The 14,016-nt window shown below is 37.6% G+C and overlaps 2 protein-coding genes across 2 annotated transcripts; one reads left to right on the top strand and one right to left on the bottom strand.

Moving 5' to 3' along the window:
* The first annotated feature begins 1,825 nt into the window (after positions 1 to 1,825).
* LOC111472478 (carotenoid cleavage dioxygenase 7, chloroplastic) lies at positions 1,826 to 6,139 on the top strand. Its single transcript, XM_023118119.1, has 7 exons — positions 1,826 to 2,645; positions 3,482 to 3,610; positions 3,698 to 3,829; positions 4,550 to 4,819; positions 4,906 to 4,991; positions 5,514 to 5,828; positions 5,916 to 6,139. The coding sequence occupies exons 1-7, from the start codon at positions 1,877 to 1,879 to the stop codon at positions 6,060 to 6,062; spliced, it is 1,848 nt and encodes a 615-aa protein (XP_022973887.1). The 5' UTR covers positions 1,826 to 1,876; the 3' UTR covers positions 6,063 to 6,139.
* Positions 6,140 to 7,164: 1,025 nt separating this feature from the next.
* LOC111472483 (exopolygalacturonase-like) lies at positions 7,165 to 8,667 on the bottom strand. Its single transcript, XM_023118124.1, has 3 exons — positions 8,662 to 8,667; positions 7,497 to 8,015; positions 7,165 to 7,410 (listed from the first exon to the last, which is right to left on the bottom strand). The coding sequence occupies exons 1-3, from the start codon at positions 8,665 to 8,667 to the stop codon at positions 7,165 to 7,167; spliced, it is 771 nt and encodes a 256-aa protein (XP_022973892.1).
* Between the last annotated feature and the right edge of the window lie 5,349 nt (positions 8,668 to 14,016).

Here is a 14,016-nt window from a genome sequence, read left to right as displayed (position 1 = left end):
TCCAAGCAATGTAGTATGAATCATGAAGATGTTGCACCGTGGGAGTTCTAGAGGATTCTTGATTTTTTAAGTCTATAGACCTTGGTCCTTTGTTCTTGAATGGTACTTAGCATTATTCTTTTCGTAGTGAAATTATGACTTGTGTTGTACTTCTCTTAGTTCTGGACCGTTTTTTAGTTTTTGAATTCTAGCTTCTTGCTCCAAGAGTTATTATCGAGTCAGAAGTCTTGTCTTACTTTCTTAACCTCTCTTCCAACCTTATATGTAGTGATATTTCTTAATAAAATGCCCAAGTCATTCAAAATATCATAAGGTCATAACATATTTCTTAAATATTATAGAAAGATCACGAATCTTGGTCAGGGAGTTATTATGGGTACTTTTGTCGTTTTCCTTAAGCCTTAACTTATTCCCCTAGCTTGATTTAGATTTTAAATTTAATCCACATTTCTTGAAATATTCGGTAAATACTCATGTCCTTATGGAGAGACCTTACTTAAAATCTTGAGTCTTTAGAAGAGTGTTTAGACCTTGAAACATAGACGTTTTGATCATTTACTACCTTAAACTTGGTTCAAGTCTCAAAAATGATCCGTGGTTCTAAAACTTTATAGGATCCTTGACTTAATAAAATGGGGTCTCTTATAAAATTTTATTACATTTGGAGGTCATTTGGGTCATGAACCGAAGATGTTTTACCATAGGGACATTAGCACCATTTTGCATCATTGCTTGGTTTAACTATTTAACTTTATCCAATGACTATCAAATTTCATACATAACTTTACTACGTCATACTATCTCTAGCATTAAAATTTATGTAACATAGTTCATTTAGTAGGTTATTTTAACGTTACTTGATTTCTGAGCAAAATGTTCGATTTAGGTCCTTAACTCACTGTTATTGATTTATTTATTTCAAAATCTTTTAAGTATAACTTAATCTAAGGTTCATATTAATTTCCAAGTGATTCTCATAGGTATTTCTTAAGAAAAAACTACCTTAATATTGGAGTTATGGACCTACTTCTAGTATTCAAATTGTTTGAAAAAAATTTTGGTGGATCAATTTTGAGTCTAGCTCCTTGTAAACAATTTCTTGAGAGCTGGTCACAATTAGGTTTAATTTAAGAGTAATTGAGAGAAATTAGGGTGCCATGGCCAGTTCAATTAAACCAGCCACGTCGATCATGTTCTTCCCCAAAACACGGGAAGAAGACACGTGACTGTCGCGGGGTCTGTCTAAAAACTCCCTCCCACGACATTATTGAGGAAAGACGTTGGAGACATTTTCAGCTCTTAAATCATTCATGAAATTTGACGGGGAGCCCATTTAGAAGATGTAAATATTAGTGGGAAGGAAAATGGTTAACCATAGCGGTTGAATATTGAAAAATGTGAGAGAAAAGAAACCATAATCTAAAACCCATCCAAAAAATGAGTTAAAAGTTTGGAAAATGAGATGGTCTGTTCTGTAGTAAAAGTTATTGAAGGGTCCCAAATCGTTTTGAAATATTGTTAAGAAATCATTTAGTTAGACCTCTTGTCCAGAGGTGGGCCTCTTAATCCTCTCCTAAGATTCCTTAAGCCTTATATGTGGAGCCTTAAACATGCTCGCGTTTTCTTAACTACTCTTTCATTACCTAATTCAACAATAATAATAATAATCTGAGCGCATAAAACCCCAAAATATGGTGTCCGCCATTACCTTTACAAACCATATAATGTTGTCCCTTCCCACTCCAAAACCCATATACTGCCAAACCCATATACTGCCAAACCCAATGGCAGATCCGTAATTACCCTCTGCTGGTCAGTTTCTTCTATAACTAGGAAACCACCGTCGCCGCCCCAACTTAACAAACACTTCTGAGAGATGCAGGCCAATCAACTCACTCCATCTCTCCGCCCTCAATTTCCGTCGCCGATCAAACTTCCTCCGGCGGCCGGTATCCGATTTCCGCTTTCTCTAATTCCCAAAGCCATATCCATTCCCTCCCCGAACACCAGCCAGATATCGATCAATTCTCCTCTGTCGATCCCCACCGTTGATGATTCCATCGCAGCCTTCTGGGACTATCAGTTCCTCTTCGTTTCACAGCGGACCGAGACGGCGGACCCCACCGTCCTCCGCCTGGTCGAAGGCGCCATCCCCGAAAATTTCCCCTCTGGCACCTACTACCTCGCCGGACCAGGCCTGTTCTCTGACGACCATGGCTCTACAGTACACCCCCTCGACGGCCACGGGTACCTCAGGGCATTCATTTTTGAGAACAAAAAGGAGGTCAGTTTCATGGCGAGGTACGTGAGAACGGAGGCGAAGATGGAGGAGCACGATCCTGCGACGGACACGTGGCGGTTCACGCATAGAGGGCCGTTCTCAGTGTTGAAGGGAGGGAGGAAGTTGGGGAATACGAAGGTTATGAAAAATGTGGCGAATACGAGTGTGCTGCAGTGGGGCGGCCGCCTTTTGTGCCTGTGGGAGGGCGGAGATCCCTACGAGATTCAGCCGGAGACTCTGGATACTGTCGGGAAGTTTTCAGGTGTTGACGGTGGCTGTGATCGTGATTCGCCGTCCCAGGGCGGACGTCACGGTGCTGGGTTTTGGCGTTTTGCTGCGGAGCTTTTGAAGCCTGTTCTCTACGGTTGGTATTTAGTGATGTTTAGTTTGAATTTTATTTCATAAATTTATTATAAATTAGTTTTATTTTAAAGTTTTTAATATATTATAATACTATTTAAATTTAATTTTTTAAAAATAACCAACAACCCTTCCCCTCAATGGCTGGCTCTCACCAACCGGCTCTCTAATAATCCACTTTCTTCGCGGCTAGCATCCTCTCTAGCATTCGTTCCTTTTCCAATCAACATGGAACCCTCTAATCCACTTTCTTTGGACTCAACGTCCTTATTGGTACATTGCCTCGTGTCCACCCCGGGGCTCAATCTTCTCTCTAACACGGTGTCTTTCTCTCATACTATTTATAACCCTCAAAGTTCACCACTAGGTGATATTGTTCTCTTTCGGCTTTTGTGTCTACCTCCTTCGGGCTTAGTCTCCTCGCGGGCACATCACCCAGTGTCTAACTCTGTTACCATTTGTAACGGCCAAAGTTCATAGCTAGCAGATATTGTTCTTTTTAGATTTTTCTTGAAGGTTATTAAGAAGCTAAGAGAGGTTTCCACGCACCCATCCGATTTGATTTTTTAAAATTGAGGAGGATAGTTTACAAATTTTTATTAAAAAATCTTTAAAAATAAATATAAAATTAGAAATAGGGATTAAAGCCGGTAAAATAAGAAGATAATAATTATTAAAAACAATAGGAATTAGCAACAGAAATGGGGAGAGGAAAGCAGGAGAGAATAATATATAAAATAATTGGTTTTGAATTAAAAAAAAGAGAAAATATTGGTGGATGGGGCAAAATGGGAAATAAAAAAGTAATTAAAAAATAGAATGTGGGAATAATGGGTACAGGAGTGTTCAAGATGCCACCAAGGAGGCTGTTGTCGCATTACAAGGTGGACGCTCAAAGGAATCGCCTCCTCTTAAACTCATGCAATGCTGAAGATATGCTTCTACCTACCAGTCATTTCACATTTTATGGTATAATATATATATTTTTTTTATTTCTTATATATTTTGTTACCATTTATTACCACTTGATTTTCTTTTGGGGTTTTTTTTGTGCAGAATTTGACAGTAATTTCAGGTTATTAGAGAAGAAAGAATTTGTGATCGATGATCACCTTATGATTCACGATTGGGCTTTTACCGATACTCATTACATCCTCTTTGCTAACAGAATTAAGCTTGATCTCTTCGGTATGTTGTTTTTGCTCTTCTTCTTCTTCTTATTAAGCTACCATTGAAAATTTAATTTGAATACATGACTCGAATAACTCAAACCAACTTAATATTTTATGGTTGGATTCAGATGAATTCATTGTTTAATAAGAGTGATATTGTAACCGCTAAAATTCAATGTTATCCGATGTTGTTCTCATTTGGACTTTCTCTTCCGAACCCCAAGTCCACCATCAGTACCTATTGTTTTCTTTTGGACTTTACCTACATTTTTAAAAGGCATCTTTTAGAGAGGGATAAGTTTCAATACCCTTATAAAGGATATTTTGTTCTTCTCCCCAACCGATATGGGATCTCACAATCCGTCCCCTTCAGGGTCCAGCATCCTCACTAACACTTGTTCCCTTCTCAAATTGATGTGGGACCCCAATCCACTCCCCTTTAAGGCTTAGCTTCCTCGCTGGTAAATTGCCTCATGTCTAGCTCTGATACCATTTGTGTAGCAGCTCAAGCCCACTAGTATTACCTATTGTTCTCGTTGTGCTTTCTCTCTTTAGCTTCTATTCATGGTTTTAGAATGCATATATTAGAGAAAAGTTTCTATACCCTTCTAAAATGTTTCACTCTCAACCCCAAATCGAGGGATCTCACCTCTATCAATTAAAAAATTTACAACAAAATAATGGAATGATATTTAATAATAATGAAAACATATTTGCATTGAATGTGGAAATGAAGGTGCGATGGGTGCGGTTAGCGGGGCATCTCCAATGATATCGTCGCTGGGTGTAAACACAAGCAAATCCACATCTCCAGTTTATTTGTTGCCTAGATTTGGTGAGCATCACCCAACCAGAGATTGGAGACAGCCCATTCAAATTCCTTCAAGCCTTTGGCTACTCCATGTTGGCAATGCCTTTGAGCTTACCGACCCACAAGGCAACTTGGACTTCCAAATCCATGCATCTGCTTGCTCTTATCAATGGTTCAATTTCGACAAACTATTCGGTAAGACCTATTTTCCTCAATACTTCTCGTCCCCTTTCATAACCATTTTGTTTTAAAAGATAGTAACTCTTATCTATTCTCGCAAGGTTATAATTGGCAGACAGGAAAACTCGACCCGTCTATTATGAACCTCAATGGAACTAAAAGTGAGTTGTTGCCTCGCCTTGTTAAGGTAAATGTTTGAACCCATGATCATTGGAGGTTGTTAACCTATCATTATCTACCTTCTATTATGAACCTATCATTATCATTATCAATGGAGATATATAGATGTATTTCTTATTTATAAATCCATGATCATTTCCTAAATTAGCCAACGTGAGATTCCTTCCAAACAATCTTCAACAATTCTCTCCTCAAATAAAGTACACCATAGAGCCTCCCCTAAGGCTTATAGAGCCCTCGAACAGCCTCCCCATAATTGAGATACACCCTTTGCTCGACATTTTACTCATTATTTACTACATGTTCGAGGATTCTATTGACATACCTAAGTTAAGAGCATGACTCTAATACCATGTTAGGAATCACAACTCTCAACAATGGTATGATATTGTTCACTTTGAGTATAAGCGCTTTGTTTTGAGCTTCCCCAAAAGGCCTCATACCAACGAAGATGTATTCCTTACCTATAAACCTATGATCATTCCCTAAATTAACGAACATGGGACTCCCTCCCAACAATCTTTTGCAGGTATCCTTCCGTTTAAGTAAGAATGGGGAGTGTGAAAAATGCAGCGTGGAGCCTTTGAACCAATGGACAAAAGCCTCAGATTTTCCAACGATAAACCCTACATTCTCAGGGCTGAAAAACAATTACTTATATGCTGCAACTTCCTCCGGTTATCGGGAATCGCTACCATCGTTTCCATTTGATATGATCGTAAAACTTGACATGGTCACGAACACCGCCCGAACATGGTCTGCGGGTAATCGGAGATTCGTTGGAGAACCTGTTTTTGTTCCTAAAGGAGATGGAGAAGATGATGGATATGTTCTTGTGGTTGAGGTTAGCAAACTCATAAAACATCTTTTATTATTATTTTTTATTAAACATTAAGAAATTGAAGAAAATGATTTGAGTGTGTAAATGCAGTACGCAGTATCAATACAAAGATGTTATCTTATGATTTTGGAGGCTAAAAAAATTGGAGAAGGCGATGCAGTTGTAGCAAGGCTTGAAGTCCCAAAGCATCTCAATTTTCCTCTTGGCTTCCATGGTTTCTGGGCTGCTAATCCATAACCATAAAAATTTATTCAACTCTCTTACATGTAAATTTATAATGTTGTTTTTCCTTTTTGTAATAAAATTTGTTTAATAACATAGGCACAAATTTAAATAAAACATTTTAAAACGGTAACATTACCAAACTCAAAAGCTACCTATAAAACTATAAAACTACTCATGGAAAACAATACATATTTGGTCATTCCATAATTCATCGACCCAACTCAACTCATGAACAACAAATATCTTAAGAATCGAAAACACGAAACATAGCATCATCGATCGAGACCAAGTTTTGTTTTTATTTTCCCTCTTTTGTGATTTCTGTTGTTTTTTTTTTTTTTTTGCCTTATTTACTGTGAATTTGGGCCAATTTTGATGAGTTCTTGTACATTAAACTCCTAGAACATTTAGCTACTTTTGATAGTTAATTTTTCTAGGACTATCGACATTTTTCCTAAAACTAAAATTGGTCGGGATAAATAGGTAGATAATTCGATATTAAATGTAAATTCCTAAAATACATATTAATACTTGTCACTTAATTTTCTAATCTAAAACCTAAATTTTTTCAAGTCATACTCAGAAATTGCAACCGAAATTACACAAATGACGAAAAAGATAGATTTAAGAACAAGACTTGCTGGATTAGTCACCTCTAATGTCAATTCTTCTCTAACAATAATGATGGATCTGTGCAATATCTGACGGATATGGTTAAGAGATTCGATCTAACTTATCGATTATGTCTAAAAGATTTCTAATGGTAAATGACTTATTTAGGGTAACTAATAGAAAGAGGAGTTAGATATTTTTGTTGGTTAAAGATTTTTTTCTTGAGTAATGGATTGGTTTTTTTTTAAATAAACATTGCCTTATTCCAATTCAAATCTAAAATGAAAAAGAAGTGTGAAACCATTTTATTTTATAAGTTCGAGGTACTAGAAATATTAGGTGGTTCACGACACAAAGTCTCCTCCAAACATTCGACCATCTTATTTATTTCGAAAAGTACAACAAAAGAAACTCAAAAGAATGAGAGTCAAATGGATAGAGGCAGTCTTCTTTTTTTAATTAAGGTTCTCTATTATTTTGAAGTTCTATGGCGATGAACAATTCATCGGACAACATAAGGAGAGGAGCATATCTTGGGGTTTTGTCTTCCTGAAATGATGGGTTTCACATTGGTGCATTGGGAGGAAATAGAACCTTTTATTCCATTGTAAGTGAGGTCAATGTTGCTTACTTTTACATCGTAACATGGTAAGTAACGGCTGCAAATGAGTCTGATTGCCAGCGGAGTTGCAGAACTTCCTCTAATGTTCTTGAAGCTCACGATACGAATCTTAATTTTTGAAAGAATCTGAAAATTAAAATGAGACAACAAATGGTTTATTTGTGACGTTATAACGAAAAAATGAATCAAAGGTTCGAGAATACGATCAATACCTGCCGATTGCACTGATTCCACGGACAATACTCTTGATCTATTAGAATAGGGTTGCTAACATTGACCATTATAATGTCCAAAAAGTGCATATTGGTGGCGGTGCCGCTAGCAGCAGAAGCTGGCCACGTTTTGATCCTAACACCATTAGTGGTGTTAATTAGCGTGCAGTTCTTTACGGTGACACCTTCAACAGGTTCTTCATTAGTGTATCTTCCAAGACTTCCGATGCTTATTCCATGTCCTGGCCCGCATGTCACGTTGGTGACTTCAATTAGTTTGCTTCCATCTCCAAGAGAAATGCATTCATCTCCAATTGCAATTTTGAACTTTGTGATTGTGATCTTATTTGATCGACTGATGTGTATTCCATCAGTGTTGGGACTATTCTTTGGTGCAATTATATTGATATTATGGAACGTGAGGTTGTTGCAGCCCAGGACGTTGATATGGAAGTTCTTGCTATCAAGTGATGTTATTCCCTTAACGGTTGAATTGGTGATGAAGTTGAACCTCAAACTCTAAACATTTTGTATAATAAAATAATATTCTGTGAGAGTCGGTAATGAAGCTAAAAATTTAAACAAAACCCAATAAAATTGAAAACTCAAAAAAATTTCACTTTTTCAATGGATTGTTTAAAGATTATCCTCTAGAAAATGAAGAACATTTACCAAATTAACAAAATTTGGTAACCTCATTTAACAAAATTTCAAGAGACCATCAAACATAATATTGTTCGAAACTAAACACGCTTAACTTTTGAGTCTTATGATTGAACCACCAAAAGTAGGCAACCTCATTTTTAGAGATAGTTTTCAATCCTAGGAGCATTTCAAAACAAGTAACTAATGTGACCATATCATTAAAGATGCAAGAAATTGTGGGGGCATCTGATGCCAAGTTTGGATTCCAAATCCTGGTCCAAATTTTAGGTATGAGATTACTCTTAGGAGGCATGTGAGTAAGGAAAAATGTTAAGGATAGTTGACCGTTCATTATAAGACAAATATCATATATTTGCCTTACCTACGGCTTACCATATTTGCCCTTTTATTAAATGCAAATATATTATATTCATTTATTATTCTTTCCTTATTTCCATATTATTTGTAATTTACCATATTTTTGTATTATGTAAATGATTATAAATAAAAGAACTCTCACCACCATTTAGGTGTGGTGAATTCAGCAAACATTTACATGGTATCAGAGCCATTTCGGTTTAACAACCCTAATCCTTTCTTCTCTATGGCTTCCGAATCCTCTCATCATCTTCTTCCTTTCAATACTCTAATCCATATGATCACCATCAAACTTTCTTCCTCCAATTATCTTCTTTGGAAAAGCCAACTTCTCCCTTTCTTTGAGAGTCAAGACATGCTGGGCTATGTTGATGGAAATATGGTTCCACCACCTCACTTTGAACCAAAAACCTCCTCAACACTCAATCCCAAATATTTGGCGTAGAGAGCAGCCGATCAACGACTTCTTTGTCTCTTGCTCTCCTCTCTCATTGAGGAAGCCATGCTGTTGTCGTTGGTGATGAAGCAATTTGGATCTTAGACACTCTTATAACATCAATTATAGTAAATTACTAGCATGTTCATAAGTATTAAAACTCAATGAGTTTGAATACTAACCTTTTGTTGCTCAAGTTTTGGTGATGGTGTTAATCTTTTGTCGCTCAAGTTTCTTTTTCCTCACGAACCGGTTTTGAACCACCACTAGTGTCTTCTCCACTATTCTCCGGCCTTAGAACGAGATTGTGGAATCCGGTGAGTGAATAAACTTGGGGGAGATTTAGTATATATGAAGAGAGAGTTTGTGAGATGTTTTTCTCAAGGTTTTTCCCAAGGAAGACCTTCCATGTACCATGATCACTCTATTTATAGAGTCATGTTTGCATGTTCATGCAAATTTGAGATCACCAAATTTTGACACTCAAAATTCCACTCAAATGTTTGAGATTATGTAGCAACAAGTTTGAGTTCACCAAATTTTGAGTAATATTAAATTATTAATTAAACTATTTAATTAATATTTAATATTAATTCAAATGTCAATCCCAATAAATTCCGACACATATTTGATTAAGATATTTAAATATCTCAGATTCTCTCTTTTTGTTTAATTGTAAATAAAACAAAAATGCGGTTAAATATATCGTATATATGTAGCACATATTTTCTAATTTGAATTCAAACACTTCGAACTCACTCGTCACACTGTTCTATGGTTTAATCCGATATGAGCTAGCAGAGGGACCTAATGGACCTATAGATCATGGGCTTCAACGATCCAAAATTAACCGGTTAAACTCATTAACCTTGTTAACCAACATTCGTGTATACTAGGACATTCCACTATAGCTTAGTAGTTGCACTCCCCTCACTATAGATATATTTCTGTCCATTTGATATAACCATGATTAGTAAGTCGATCATTCATAGGTTGACCGTAACTAGAGCTGAGTCAATTTACCATTTTACCCATGAAGTTACTTCTTGTTCCTTATGTCTCACTGATCCTGTAATGAACAATTGGTTTGTGGTCCAACCAGTAAACCGAATCTCTCTCAGGCCAATGAGAGGGTGAGGCCCCTTGTTTAAGACCTGGAGTCCGTGCTTAAAGGAACTACCTCTCTTCTATCCCTAAAAGTGGGTAGGAGAGAATTCCATCTTGCACCCCACGTCCCCAGCCATTCACCTAGTCTTACCCCTGAAATGGTAGACCTATTGAGTCGGCAAACTCGAGCCACTCTCACCCATGCAAATCTAAGGATAATCCGAATAAACACGAGTTCATGGTTAGCTCAGGATTAAGATCGAGTTACCTAGGTCATCGAATGAAAAGAAAATCAGTCTCAACAGTAAATGACATTATAAAGTGAGAGGGATTTTCTTCATGGTCAGATCTTATGCAATACTCATTGCATAGGACACCCCCCCACTCACATGTCTCCACATGTACAATTTAGTGATCACATTGTTTATGTCTTATACAAAAGTGGGTCACATCTATAGTGTCCCCAGTATAAGGTACTCAGCCTTATCCCTGGATTTAGATTAATAATCGTAAAGTTTACTTTATTCAATAACAATCTTTACTGAATAAACAAACATAATAACTTTATTGAAAATAGAATATGTTTTTGTTTACAAACTATGAGTTTTAGGACATAAAACCCAACAGTTGGTCTCTTTACTGCACGTGATGTTTGGCTTGCGTTGGAAACTGCGTTCAACCATCATTCGAAAGCTCGTGAATTGAGACTCATGGATGACTTACAATTGATGAAACATGGCACCAAACCTGTTCTTGAGTATGCCCGTGCCTTCAAAAAAAATTTGTGTCCAACTTCATGCCATTGGCAGACACGTCGAGGACATTGATAAAGTGCACTGGTTCCTTCATGGACTCGACACCGAATTTTCAGCTTTTTCTACTGCTTAGATGGCTCTCACCCCTATCCCATGTTTTGCAGATTTAGTTTCTAAAGCTGAAAGTTTTGAGTTGTTCCACTGTTCCCTTGAATCCTCTGACTCCACTCCAAATATGCCGCAAAGAGGGCCATTATGCTGACCGCTGCAACCAACGGTATGTTCGACTTGATTCTTCTCATGCTCACCTTGCTGAAGCCTTTAACACATCATGTTCTATTGCTGGACCCGTTGCTGCTGATTGGTTTCTGGACACTGGGGCTTTAGCCCATATGACATCCAACCCATCTATTTTGGACCAGTCTAAAAATTACACGGGTAAGGACTCTGTGATCGTAGGAAATGGTGCATCCCTACCCATTACCCACACCGGTACTCTTTCTCCTGTTCCAAATATTCACTTATTAAATGTCTTGGTTGTCTCTTACCTTACTAAAAATCTTCTTTCCATAAGTAAATTAACGTCTGATTTTCCTCTCTCCGTTACATTCATTAATAATCTTATTACTATCCAGAATTGTCAAACAGGAAGAGTGGTAGCAACCGGTAAAAGAGATGGAGGGCTATATGTGTTGGAGCGCGGCAACTCTGCTTTTATTTCAGTCCTTAGAAACAAATCTTTACATGTTTCATATGATTTATGGCATGCTCGTCTGGGTCATGTGAATCATTATGTTATTTCTTTTTTAAATAGAAAAGGTCATCTTTCTCTTACATCTTTATTGCCTTCTCCATCATTATGTAATACTTGTCAGCTTGCGAAAAGTCATCGATTGCCTTATTCCCGCAATAAACGTAGGTCGTCTCATGTGTTAGATCTTATTCATTGTGATCTTTGGGGTCTTTCTCCCGTCAAATCAAATTCGGGTTTTCTTTATTATGTTATTTTTATTGATGATTATTCTCGATTCACTTGGCTTTACCCTTTAAAATTTAAATATGATTTCTGTGATATTTTTCTTCAATTTAAAAAAATTTGTGGAAAATCTATATTCTTCTCGTATCAAGGTATTTCAAAGCTATGGAGGTACTGAATTTACTAGCACTTGTTTCAAAACTCATTTACGTAATTTTGGCATCGACCATCAACTCTCTTGTCCATATACACCTACTCAAAATGGTCTTGCTGAGAGAAAACATCGTCATGTGACTGAGACTGGCTTGACCCTTCTCTTTCACTCTCATCTTTCTCCTCGTTTTTGGGTTGACGCTTTCAGCACTGCAGCTTATATTATCAACCGGTTTCCTACTCCACTTCTTGAAGGTAAGTCACCCTTTGAACTCCTTAATGGCTACATTCCACATTATGACAATTTTCATCCCTTTGGTTGTCGTGTTTATCCTTATTTGCGAGATTATATGCCTAACAAGCTTTCTCCCTGCATCATTCCTTGTATTTTTTGGGGTTATAGTCCTACTCATAAAGGGTTCCTCTGTCTTGATCCCACCACCACTAAGCTATATATCACCCGCCATGCTCAATTTGATGAAACTCACTTTCCTGCTATCCCTAACTCCCCGGCCCAACCTCTTTCCTCTATTCCTATTTCAAATTTCTTAGAACCACATCTTTATCATATTGATTCATCCCCCCCTACCACTTCATCATCGCACATTCCTCGATCTAGTTCATCCTCGTGTGATATTTGTTCTGATCTTGTGGATGAGTCTGTGCAGGTTGATACTTCTCTTGTAGGTTCCACTTTGCCACCCTCGACTTCTAATTCGGCTTCTATTGAACCTACTGTTGATTACTCTTCTTTGGGCATTCATCCTATGATCACACGAGCCAAAGCTAGTATATTCAAGACTCGTCATCCAACAAATCTTGGTATTTTGGGCTCATCTGGACTTCTTTCTGCTCTTCTTGCATCCACTGAGCCAAAAGGATTCAAATCTGCTACTAAGAATCTTGCTTGGGTGGCTACCATGGATGAAGAAATTCGAGCGTTTCAACAAAATAATACTTAGACTTTGGTTCCTCGCCCTACCAACACCAACATCGTGGCCTCTAAATGGGTGTTTCGTATTAAATATTTTCCTGATGGATCCATCGAGCGTTTCAAGGCTCTTTTTGTTGCCAAAGTTTATACTCAGGTTCCTGGTCTTGACTACACTGACACTTTCAGTCCGGCTGTCAAAGCTACCACTGTCCGTGTTGTGCTCTCTATTGCAGTCACAAATAAATGGCCTCTTCGACAACTTGATGTCAAGAATGCTTTTCTCAATGGAACTCTTATTGAATGTGTTCATACGGAACAACCTTCGGGGTATATTGATCCTCGATTTCCCACTCATGTTATTCTATTAAAGAAAGTCTTTTATGGCTTAAAGCAAGCTCCTCGTGCCTGGTTTCAGCATTTTAGCTCATTTCTTCTCACACTTGGGTTTTCTTGCAGTAGCGCTGACACGTCCCTTTTTGTCTTTCATCAGCAAACTAACCTTATCTATTTGCTTCTTTATGCTGATGACATTATTGTTACCAACAACAACTCATCTCTTATTGACAGCTTTACTCGCAAGCTTCATTCTGAGTTTGCTACCAAAGATTTGGGTTCTCTCAGTTACTTTCTTGGTCTTGAAGCCTCACCCACTCCTGATGGTCTCTTTATTAGTCAGTTAAAATATGCTCAAGATATTCTTACTCGTGCTTAGGTTCTCGATAGCAAACCAGTCCACACTCCTATGGTTGTTTCTCAACACCTGACTGTTGATGGTTCTCCTTTCTTTGATCCTACTCTCTATAGATCTCTTGTTGGTGCCCTTCAGTACTTGACTATTACGCGTCCAGATATTGCCTATGCTGTCAATTTTGTCAGTCAATTCTTGCATGCTCCTACTGTAGATCACTTTCTTGCTGTCAAACGTATTTTTTGTTATGTCAAAGAAACACTCCACTTTGGTCTTACCTTTCGTCCATCCACTGTTCCTAGTACGCTAGTCGCTTATTCAGATGCTGACTGAGATGGTTGTCCAGATACCCATTGTTCTACATCAGACTATTCTATTTATCTTGGTAACAATCTCATTTCTTAGAGTGCCAAAAAGCAACCTACTATCTCACGCTCCAGCTGTGAAT

The sequence above is a fragment of the Cucurbita maxima genome, unplaced genomic scaffold (genome assembly GCF_002738345.1).
Source record: "Cucurbita maxima cultivar Rimu unplaced genomic scaffold, Cmax_1.0 Cma_Scf00074, whole genome shotgun sequence".
Taxonomy (NCBI): Eukaryota; Viridiplantae; Streptophyta; class Magnoliopsida; order Cucurbitales; family Cucurbitaceae; genus Cucurbita; species Cucurbita maxima.
Note: the sequence above shows the minus strand (reverse complement) of the source record. Positions and strands in the feature narration are given on the sequence as shown.